The sequence below is a fragment of the Merops nubicus genome, unplaced genomic scaffold (assembly GCF_000691845.1).
Source record: "Merops nubicus isolate BGI_N331 unplaced genomic scaffold, ASM69184v1 scaffold4585, whole genome shotgun sequence".
NCBI classification, from domain to species: Eukaryota; Metazoa; Chordata; class Aves; order Coraciiformes; family Meropidae; genus Merops; species Merops nubicus.
In genome coordinates, this window is record NW_008607463.1 from 26095 (window position 1) to 38459 (window position 12365).

Here is a 12365-nt window from a genome sequence, read left to right on the forward strand (position 1 = left end):
ACAACCTCACATTAATAAGAGCAATTCTTCAAAATGTAAGAAATCATGTTTTCTCATTATTTTCCATTTCAAGGTGGCATACCGAGATAGATCACTGAACAGTTACTTAAGATATCCAATACCCTAGCAGAGGTTCTCACATTAAAGCAGCATTTATGTACACCAGGACACTGCTTTTATGCAGGTAGGCTGCTAAGAACACAGTTTTTAGTATGATTTGGAGTATGGCACAAACTTGCCACTACTGAGATTGCATCCTGCCAATTATAGAAGTAAATAATTAAAGAAATCAGTTGTTCTACTACTCAGTGTCTACATAATGACTGTGTGGTACAAAAGATTTGTCAAACTGCTACAACATTGTTTTAAATGTTGGGTTTCAATACTAATTTCATTAATTTTAAGCTTGTTTTTCTCAAGATTGCAAACTGTTACTTCTAAATAAGACATGGCATCTTCTTTGTAAGATAATCAAGTTAAACCTAAGAATTTTTCAAATCTTAGTTAAAAACCTATAAAAGCTTTTTGTAAACAAAATACAGATCATTTTTTCTCAATGTAAATAGCTTAAGCTGCTGTACATAGCACTGTTCAACAGTATACAGTAGTACACTTCCCATGGAGTAATTTCTCTCAATTTATCAAACCACCAAGTTTTGATGACAGTCTATATACTGTAATATGAAACAGTAATAGTCTGAAAAAAGCTTCAACAAAGGGAAAAGAACCCATTAGCACAGTACGTGCTACCAAGGCAAAACGACTTGGATTTACAGCTAAGTTCTCATTTGCTTGTTCCAGTCACTTAAACAAGCTTCATAAACTGTCTGAATTCTGACCTTCCTGTAATAGCCAGGAGGAACCCACATTAAATGCCCTGCCTCTAAGCATTCTGGCTAACAGCCAGACCTGACTTCAAATGCACATTTTCCCCTATGACTGTATATTGTAGCCATAAAACAACAAGCACTAATTTAAAGAATTCATCTAAACTACAAACACAGGCTACATAAGGGATTTAGCAGAGGACAGTTAGCCCATGTCAGTTCAAACAATTTTGAAGTTCCCTGTGCTTACTGTTACAGAAAACGGTCTTATTTCCAAGTGTCTTCAAAATTTGAAGTTATTTTAAATCAATTGCTACTCATGTGATAAACCATAAATTAATGTATTTTATTTTTAATACTGGTACTGTGGAGTTTAAAATTGTCCAACTTCAGCAGTCAGTACCTGCTGAAAATTGCCACAAAACCTTGCTTCGCCTCCTATTACTCTGTAACAAATCAAGATCATCGGAACTGTTACTTCTGAATAATTACTCTAGGCAAACAAAATAGTTAGCATTTCAAAACTACAAATGCTTTCTGGGATCACACAACACAAAAGATACTCTGAGTGACTTATTATGCACCAGGAAGAACTCTTCAGGTTTATTCCTAGTGGATTAAAGCATCATTTCATTATTTGCCAGAATTACTATCACTACTGCAATTAACAAAATCTTCACTGAGCAATTTAGGATCCTAGCTTTCTCTAACAGTTAATCTGGTTTGTAAACATTATTAGTTGCTTCCTAACGTGGCTGCATAGCTACAACCTCCCATTTACAGACAAAAAACCACTGTCAAGCACAAATGTGATGTAACCACCCACCAACTGGAATAAGGCTGCAATAATGACTTCAAACATTTCAAATCAAGGAAAGTACACCTGGAAACAGGTTGAAACAATTTAATAACTTACCTCAAGATCTAGCATGAGTTCAATGAATCTCTCACAGTAATGAACTTTGTCCATAGAAATAGGACCTAGATAGAAAAAAAAAAGGTAAAATTGTTTTGCAGCTTATCTATACCACAATATATTTGTGCTTGATCTACTCTTAAAAAATGTAATAAAAGCTGCCAATATACCAGAATTATCTTTTAACCAGATTAAAAATTTAACTAGCACGTTCTTCTCTCTCTAAAACAGTCTTTTCTTTCAGTGCAAGACAGAAAAGTTCTGGATACAAGAAAGTAACGGAACCAGAGTTTCACGAGTGATTTTATCCACTCTGAAAAAAAAAAAAAAAAAAACAAAAACCCAATGTGACATAAAAATGCACATTTCCCCAAGATACCAATGACCTACTAAGCTTCTTAAGAACTTTTAACTTTGGGTATTCAAAAAAATACCTATTTAAAAGCTGCAGTCAAGGTGTGTGCAAAAGGCTTTGACAATATTCAAAGGTACACAGTAGTGACTACTGAGAAACCTTAGGAACTGACTACTAAGGCATCAAGTTAAAACATAAACAGAACACCAAGTTTGCTTTAATGAATATCTATTTCCTAAAGCCTCCGAAGAACTATTAATATAAATCTTGCTAAAACAGGTCTTGTATATTTGGGAAAACAGAGGGCATGGGTATATCATTTCTGAGGAAGCCACAATACACAAAATTTCCCCTTACAGCTCAGTTATGAGCTGAAGTTTGCTAGAAGTTTAAGAGTAAAAGCAGAACTCTGGGAAGTGATTTCACTCCAATTATGCTGTGCTTAGAGCATAATAAGCCTTTTTTGTCAAAAGGCTAATACCTAAAAGTGTTTCCTGTACAAACACTTTTCCTGTCTAAATCAGGCATGCATATAATTTTCCTTGTCACAATTACTTATAAATCAAGAGCAGTCAAATCTTACAGAATTTCTTTCCACTTAGGCTTTTGTTCTTACCATAAATCAACAGTACTGACAGAACAGAGCCTCATGACATGCCCTTACACCACCTGTTTAACAAGACATTAAGTATGTCTGAAATGCTTTAATGCTGTAAGAAGGCTGTATGCACACAACAATATCAGTACCCAGAAATATCTTTTTTAAAATTAAGTCCATACTGCACAGAAGAAAAGGCTTAACATAGCCTTCTGTTATTTCATTTTTAAAGCATATGCAGATCTGAATACCGATTTTGACATGAAATCCACACAGACAGGCACGGATTTCACTAAAACCCCATCCAAATAAGGTCTCCAACCTCAAGCTGGTATCCTAAGCAACAGTTGCTTCAGTAACTGACAAGAATTCAAGACATATTACCAGATAACAAAGGATCATAAAAACCATAGTTACCTGAGACAGGTATTGATTTTAGCACAGAAATGAATTTCTGAATGAGCTGTGAAAGGAACCTTCTCTCCCGATATGCTCTAAAATCAGACATATAACAGAAGCATTAATTCCTTTAAATGCAGACTAGAAGTATGATACACCTTTCACTAAACACAAAGTTAGCTGCCTTAAAACTTATATAACAGTAGCAGGTTGCTTTGAAACACCTAAAAGCTGTTTAGATAGTTTTCCTCACTGCACTCAGGCAGACAGACCAGCAGTCTCTACATTTTTAGGCACAGAAAGGATTAACAACCCATGCCTCAACTGAGTCAAAGAGGATGTCACCACCTACACCTAATCATATTGCAACACAAAAGTATTGGTACATTTAACTTTGGCAAGATGCACACAAATTTATTCAAATACTTGCAAACACTACTTGCTTAAGAGCTAGACGTTTGCTAAAGATCATGTAAAAATATAAGTAACGTACATGAATATTCTTACAGGTTTCATCCTATAGCCTTAAGATTTACTATCAAAAAATCATGGATCAAATAAAATATTAAATTCTATATCAGTATTTTGCATAAAGACTACTGAAAACCAAAACAGTTTCCAGGAGACTACATATGATTAATCCTTATCTGCCATCTTCAGAGTTCTTTTAAAAACTGTTATTTTTTATTGAAACAACTTATTTTAGCTGACACACAATGAATGCATTAAGGGCTCTGGATTTAACATGAAGAAATGCTTCTGTAACATACTGCATTCTTGCCTCCTGATCCATTTTCTCATCATTTTTCTTAATTAGATTCCAGAATTTTCTTAGTTTTGGTGTCTTTTTCAGCTCTTGTTCCAGTCGTTTCTGAAATGTTAAAGTGTTTTCAGTCATCAAGAATCCTTTTTTCCACAGGAGAGAAAAATACAATACAGTCTTCTTATTAAAAAAGAAAAAGCATGCAACAAACTTAAATAAGTAACTGTCTGAGACTAATATCAATAAGTATCACTGAAACAAAAGAGTAATCCTGGTATAGAGTGAAGCCGTGGCAAGATGTCAGTGATCTCATGGTCACACCTACATTACAGCCTGAAGAACCTCTAAGCAACACAACTTCAGTTTTGTGAAAAATTACATAAATAATTACAATTACAGCCACAAACAAGAAAGACAATTTTACCAAGCACACAAATATAATTCCATAGCCATGCAGGCAGCTTGAAATATTTGACTTCCCTGACAGTATTTGATAAGAATTCACTTTACAGGACTTGGATAATGCCTAAAAGATTGCTTTTCCAGTGTACAGTGTTATGCTTACAGGTTGTAGAGCCATCCACATGGGTAAGGAAATGAGCTGCTGCACTTGACTTCTGATCAAATCCACTTCCTGTTACAAAGTTAGAGAAAATGTTTGGTTTGTTGTGGTCTTTATTTAATTTTTTTTTCTGATGTGCGTATCTGACAAAATACATCAATATATATTACCATCTGAAAAAAAAATGTATGTTGTTGTATTAAGATTTCACAATTTCCTAACAGGAAACTGCACAACAGCCCTACCCAGTACACTTAGAACTCTTCAAGACTTTCACATTTAGTTTCTTTTAATGGATTCTGTCAGTTCTTAATACTTCAGCAGAGGCCCTATCCATGTAACTATTTTAGCAAAGATGCTGGTAAGAACTAACATTCCTTCTTCAGTCATTCTTTCTTCTTGAACTGAGCTTTCTTACTATGCTTTCTCCATTTGTTTTTTACTGTACTCTTTCTCTCTTGAAGCCCTTCATTTTTCAACTTTCTCCTACTTCATCTACACTCTTGCAATTATCTAAAATAACTAATTTTCTCTATAATTTATGTAACTACAACTGTGACTTCAAATTTCTCTCTCCAACTCTGCCTGTGATCTGAATCCACAGTTTTCTTTCTTTCTTAAACTACTGAAAAATGTCCATGAACAACTTGAATATGTCTTCATAAACAAATACCCTAGTCTCAGCATTCTGAAATGTCACACTTCGGTGCTCCTTACTTAAAACACGACTGTGGCTATTCAGTTCTATATTTCACAAAGAAGGGCAGCTTCTAATGGCAGTTTGCTCTTCCAAGCACTTTTTTACTGGCTTCCATACCATGTTAGAGGAGAAATGTGCTCTGCAAGTAGTATTTCATACAGTCACTATCAAACCCTGCTTTAAAATGAAGATTTGTTGTACCATAGCCACTACAGAAAAACACTACCTCAAACTGTACACATAAGGTTCAGGATGGTTACTTGCATCCATAATAATTCCTAATTCCAAAATCAAATAATACTTTTAAAATTGTTTTAACTGCAAGACACAACTTTGTTCTTTGCTTGAGCAGACCCTGATTTTGACTGATACATCCTGTGTGCAATGTAAGTAAAGAAAAAGCTCAGCAGCAAAAGAAGTAAGAGTACTGTTTAATATAACAGATAACTGTAAATTATTCTCCACACTTTCTACTTAGGATCTGTACCTATGTTTTTATTACAGATTTAGAATACAACTTGTTTCAATGCTTTCTTACAAGTAACTCAGAAGTGCAGATGGAAATAGTATCTAAACCTGGTTTCAATAGTGAAAAAAAACACCTATATTTCTCAACAGTTAATGGAAATAATTTTGTGCAGTATCCAGGCAAAACTGAAAAGAGCACAGTAGTAAGTAATGTGCTTTTAAATGTAAAGCACCTTTTCAAATATAAATATATATTTTTAAGCACCACTTCCAATAGAAGTCTGAATACATGCCTTCAAATAGCAGTAAGTGCAAATTCTCTATTTTAAAGTCTCTTTTATGGCCCTGTGTCAGACAAAGGCAAATGTGACGAGAGAAAGAAAGAGTCAAAAAGGGATAAAAGTACTCTGGTACCATCTTCTTCGTTAAGTGGGAATTTTGCTTCATCTGTCTTGTAAGAAATTGCTCAAACGAGGCTGCTATTAACATAAAACAACATAAACACCCTGGAGGTATTATAGTTACTTTCAACATACCAAGCTATTGAAACAATGATCAAGAAAGAGCAGGAGGACTGTCTGTTCATGCAGAGAGTATTCACTCTCATTTTCAACGAGTGATGCCTCCAGTATGCGTTTGAAAAAGAAGGGAAAGTGTTCTGGCTTCTTTTTGAATGTCTAGGAATACAAGAGAAAGTCGATTTTGAGTCAGGTTAATACAAATAATTTCAATCTTCATTCATATAACACAGCTTAAGTTCCTTAAATCCCTTCAAATCTATAAAAGGAAGGCTTAGTTTTTTCCTCTTTTTCATTTATTCTGACCAGGCAGGACAAGTAAAACTGACTAATGACGTCCTCCTGACCACGGATCCTCACACTAAAGGAGGAATGCTCTGAGTGGGACCACTGCCTTCTGCGTAGTCAAACAGAGGTGATGTATGGGGCAAACCGAGCAAGAAGCACAAGTGGAGTGGATTGCGTTGGGAGAGCATTCAACTGGTGATTATACAGAATTACTGTAAAATGACATAGGTTAGATGAGAATTGGTAGATTTTGACCAAAACCATGGCAACTCTTTAATGATCGGCAAAAACTGAGCAGGTAAAAATCACCAGAAATTAATTACAGTTATGGAACACCCATCCAGCTACTTCAGCAGTACAAAGATAAACCAAATTGTTGTTGAAATAAAAATGTTCTTTGCGAGAGCAGCCGTGAACCAAATAACAAATTTAACCAAGCTGCTTGGAAAGTAACACACACCTGTCATTCTGCATTCAGCATTGAAATGCTGGGGTTTGAGCCCTGAATTAAGGTTGACATATGGGTGATTCCCACAGCCCTTCATAAAGAGGTGGTGAGTTTGCCTTATAGCTCCCCCCCAGGGTGCGGCCGGCCCTGCAGGGAGAGCCATAAGGGAAATGAGCCCCAGGGGTCCTGCATTGAGTTGACAAAGGTCAGGTGTCTGCTTGGGGATAAAAGCTGGGACCACTTGCAGAAAGTCAGGAGTGTCGGCTCTGTGGAGTGCACTCCCCAGAGCTTCCTGGTTCAGGGCAGACCTCCTGACTCTCCTGGAGCTGGGCCCCAGTCAGGTTAGGCCTTTGTAAATGCAGGCTAGGAGAGTAAAAGATGGCTATGTGGCTACCTTTATCCTATGTCATTAACCTGTTGACCTGGCTGTTTCCCATTCCATCTATGGGAAACTGGTTCCTTATTTGTTCCACCTATTGTCGGTCGGGGAATATCGTTGTTGGGGTCGTTGGGGGTGATGTTTGTTGCAGTGCGCCTCCTGGAGACAGAGGTTTCTGTTGCCTCTTTGTCCCCAGACATGGGCACACATCCAGAATTTTCCATCTTTCCCAGGTTGTGGTTGGCTTAGCCACCAGAAGACCAATCCCCTAACACCCACTGGACCCCTGACCTGTAGGTAACCCATCCGTGTATCCTTACAGGACAATGCCTTTGTAAACCCACCTACCTACCTGTTAAAAACCCCTGGCCCCAAGGCCACATGCTCTTTTGCTTCTCCCCTGGGGTGGGCACTGCTCAGTGCCTGCCTCAGGTGTTTTTTGTTTGTTATTTTCATGTTATTAAAACCTTTTACTTTGGAAGAAAGCGATCGTTGCCCATCCCTCCTTTACTCGCCACTGCCCTCCTCTTTGCTGACGACCACCCTGGAGGTACTACTGGGGTCCCGCTGGGGGTGTTTTCCTCCCGGGCAAAACCAGCAGGTTTGAAACCCTCTAAATATATTTTTGAAAAGTAATAGATGTTGATTGTGTGTGAACTAATTGACTTGTTTGTACCCCCGGCGGTTATTCATGGAATGTCTTTTCTGTATCAAATACAGTCAACTTACTGGTTTGTCTTTCTGCTGGCTGTGTCATTCATGACAGGCCTAGTAATTGGCAAGACAAGTACGTATGCCAGAACAAAATAAAGAGATGGGCATGATATGGGCAATATATTAATCCTTTGTGCTTTGCCAGCACTGAAGTAATGGCAGTACTATCAGAGTAAGCATGCTTCTGCAGCAATGCTTGCACAGAACTTCTAACTACGCTCTCACATTGCTGAGACACTCTGTGAGAACTGGACTGTCTGTAGAAATACTAAATCATTTCTATACCTATTATTACAAAACCCAGTACATACAATAGCAGAATAAGATATTATCTTCATATAAAATTTCATGCAAGAAAGCTACAAAACCACAATCACGGGTTTTAAGCAAGACAGTATTGGATAATACATTAGACTTTCAGTGGTGCCTTCTTGATAATACATTAGACTTTCAGTGGTGCCTTCTTAGATCTGCATATAGAAAAATCCTTTTTCTTTCAATATCAGAGCAAGGACTTTTCTGCCCAACTTTTGCTTTCTCTGAAAATAACACACATTTTAAAACACCTTATGAGATATTCCAGCTGAGATACCATTCACTTTTAACACTACAAGCTCTGCTACCTTCTGTCAGTGAGCATATCACAAAAGACTTGTGGATCAATTCTAGCTGTAAATGAAATTGGTTACCTCCCACGCAGGGACATTCTCTCTGAACTTCTCATTCACCATACAGCAGATTGACATTAAATATGCCTTACTGGACACCTCTGGAGAATAATTCATCCATAGGTAATTTTCAAGGTACTGGCTGTGAGAAGACAAAGAATATTTCATTAGTTGCTACCACCCACATAATCTGTCACTCATTTAAAAGAGCAGTTATCCACAGGAGTTTTTTCCTCCCTCTCCTTAAAGCCATCTTTGTGAGTAGTTCCTGAAGTTACCACTCATCTAGGTCACTGCAGCAAAACTTGTTAGACTTAGTAACTCCTACAAGAGACAGATGAGTTTCTTATCAAGAAGACACATTCACCAGAGAGTTTTGAAGTGTAGCAAGTAGCCACAGCTCAATACAAAGTCATAACATGAATTCATATTTACTTTCCAAGAATAAAAATACCAAAGAACTTAACTTGCCTAAAGAATGTCACATGCAGTATTTCTGAGTATAAAGTCCAAAGGATTACTACTGTATAACAGTATTCGTGTTATTAAATTCCCTTTCTTTTAAAAAATTAGGAGTCATCTCAAGCAATTTTATGCTTCTAAATCATATAAAGGCAATAAAAAATGATATTACTGTGTCACTAAAATAAAGCATTGAATATTAGGGAAGCAATTAAATGTTTTCAAGAAGGTGAAAAAAAAATACTGGACACTGTAAAATAGCAATTTCCCAGAAGTAAAAGTTTCTTCTTCATTAATAGATCCCATTTCTCATAGAGGAACTCTTAAAATTATCACTTAGAGGTGAAAGGCTATTTGGACATCCTGAAGCTATTCAGGATAGCTACACTTGAGAAGGAAAATCCTTAAATCCATCATTCTCAACAGCACACCTGCACCTTGTACTACTTAAACAACTGCCACCAGAAAGTGGAAAGTCTTGTTTCCTCCCAAACTAGCTGCTCGTCCATTCCCTCCTCTCAATGTCTGCTCTAACATTCTCTTGACCCTTCAGCCAACTCAGTTTTACCCATTTATTTTTTTTCCACAGCTTACTTTTCTGACATCTTTCAGTAAGCTACTTCAATAGTTACAGAAAAGACAAGTACCAGAGATGGTGGTGAAAAAAGACAGTGAGAACTTGTACGTAACCAGGAGCAAAAGGCTCAGTAATGGTCAGACAGGAATGTACACTATCTGGAAGTTCAGCCAAAATGCTTCAGATGGAGCTGAGACAACTTAATAGACACATACAAGATGAAATATATGCTGCTTCCCAAGAGCCTGGATTTCCCAACAGGAGGGGGAAAATCCACTCCCATGCCCCACAATCCACAGAACTCCATATACCATTTTATTCAGGAATTACAATAAACTTCAATATATTTTACTAAAAACACTATAATGCCCCCAAGTGAGGATAAACATATGTGAGCAAGAATGAAGAACAGTAAAATCTCATGTGTGTGAAGACAGGAGAGCTTGATGGACAGATGGCAGTAGTGAGAGGAAGAAAGAAAATGACTTACAGGACAAATAGCAGTAGATGGGGCTATAGACCAAAAAATACTAAAATTATACTATGGGCTTGTAGCATTAAGAATGTTCACAGAAAGGATAAAATCCTCTAATGCCATGGTACTGTGGGCATACGAATTCTAGAAGTCATGCTAGCAACATGCCATTTGTTAGTGTCAAATCCCACGCCACAGCCTACACTTTCTCTTCTGCCTTTTCTAATAAAGAGGTAGGAAACTTCCTAGTTAGTGATTCTACTTATATATGTCAGCCTTTTGAAACAAAATCTCTCTCAACCACACACCAACTCATTCTATCTGCTCATAGGATTTGAGAGAGAAAACAGTCAAACAGAACACTAAATACAATGGTTTTAAATATATAAATAATGCAAATATTTTTATCATTTTAGACAATCTCCCAGGGAAGTCTGAAGTAGCTAAGAATCTTCAAAACAGATTTCCATTTCTTTTCAAGTGAAAAAACTCTTAGTGATGCTTCTGCAGTACAATTCATTTTTACCCTCACACTAGGAGACTTAATCCAAAAAATTCATCTGACTTTGATGAGTTCTGACACACTCCAAACTATAGACCCAAGTTTTTCATGTTTCATTCACACTCTCTTCATCAGCGCTTCCCTCACACCAGAAATTCACAATCATAAACCCATCTACTGCCAAGACACTCTGGTATGTTCCTTACACTTATGAAATTATTTCATCCTTAAATTAAGCTGTCCTCAATTTTCATAGGTAAACAATTCAAGGCTTTAGTAGTAGGAACAAAACAGTACACCACCTTCAAACTGACTTACTACCTTGCATTTGCTTCTCATCTTTATGAGTTCCTATGAAAAAATAACTTAAAATTTCACTCCAATTAGCTTACCTGAATTCAAGAAGCATTATTTTTCTAATAGCAAACCTAAAAAAGAAAAAGTAATTAATTAACACAGGAAAGAAAACCTCCTATACACAAAATGTAGCTGCACGCAAAACAGCTATATTTTTCCCTTATTTTGTTATATAATGAAATCTTTAGAAATAATCTGAGAATTATTTCTGCCTCCCCATTTCCATGCAAGAGCTACCACCTGAATGCAGAAGTGTCTGCTGTAACACTGTGGAAGCTAAAGTCCATGCAGGTTTATTAACCCACGAATTTCACATTACAAAAAACCAAACCATCTAGATCTTTTTCATATGGAGACACCGCTTCCAAGACCCTTGAAAGTATAAATTGGTAGAAACTGAGAGTTCTTGTGAAAAACTATATCTCTGTATTTAATTTGTTTGCAATGGTATCTCTTAGTGACTGGAAATGGAATTTTGCTCTGATCTTGCATGGTTAATTTGTAGATTACTTTAATAATGAATCATAAACACAATTTGCTGCAGAACTCAAACTTCCCCTGAAAAACTCCAAACAGCAATGGTTACAACCCTTTTCTATACACACTGCTTGAGAATGTAGTTTACCTTGTATTCTTTGTCTCCTCTAGCTAACATCTCGGCTATAAGAATAGGCTGAGGGCACTGGGATTGAGGCTGAGGGCACTGGGATTGTTCAGCCTAGAGAAGAGAAGACTCTGGGGGGACCTTGTAAATGCCTTCCAGTACCTGAAGGGAAGCTACAGCAAGGCTGGAGAGGGACTTTTCAGACAAGCGTGTAGTGACAGGACAAGGGGAAATGGTTTAAAACTGAAGAAGAGTAGGTTTAGACTAGATCTTAGGATGAAGCTGGCGAGACTTTGGAAGAGATTGCCCAGAGAGGTCGTGGGTGCCCCCTCCCTGTAGGTGTTCAAGGCCAGGCTGGATGAGGCCTTGAGCAACCTAGTCTAGTTGGCCTCTAGACTTTTTTCTTTACATACTTTAGTAACAAAAGAAGGGATTAGCCTTCTATAACCATCACAACAAAACCAACATAAACCACAATAGACTACCCGATCAAGAAACCAAAAAGGACCATGTCCAACCATCCCATTTAAGGACTATGAGCTCACTAAGCATTCTTTTTGCTACATTATTCATTTGAAATACTATAATGATTAAATGACTCAAACACACGAGTCATTTTCATCTGCTCTCAGCATGTTAATGCATCTTAAAATACTCTGTGAAACATGAGAAACCACTTCAATGTAGAAAATGTTGGAATGCTTGTCTGTAAGTGAAAGTGACTAGTATACTTACTTTGACTTGACAATTTCTTTTATATATACATCTTCAATAACCTAGGGAAA

General features: G+C 37.1%; 1 protein-coding gene across 1 annotated transcript in view; it reads right to left on the minus strand.

The window, feature by feature from the left end:
• The window catches only part of LOC103772596 (intron-binding protein aquarius-like), a gene marked incomplete at both ends in the record, with an annotated part of 39689 nt that overhangs the window by 25174 nt on the left and 2150 nt on the right, over positions 1–12365 (minus strand). The window contains 9 exon segments of the mRNA XM_008939931.1: positions 1414–1420; positions 1740–1808; positions 3114–3190; positions 3866–3966; positions 4424–4492; positions 6125–6265; positions 8625–8745; positions 11012–11047; positions 12316–12356. Of these exon segments, the coding sequence (XP_008938179.1) occupies positions 1414–1420; positions 1740–1808; positions 3114–3190; positions 3866–3966; positions 4424–4492; positions 6125–6265; positions 8625–8745; positions 11012–11047; positions 12316–12356 (662 nt within the window).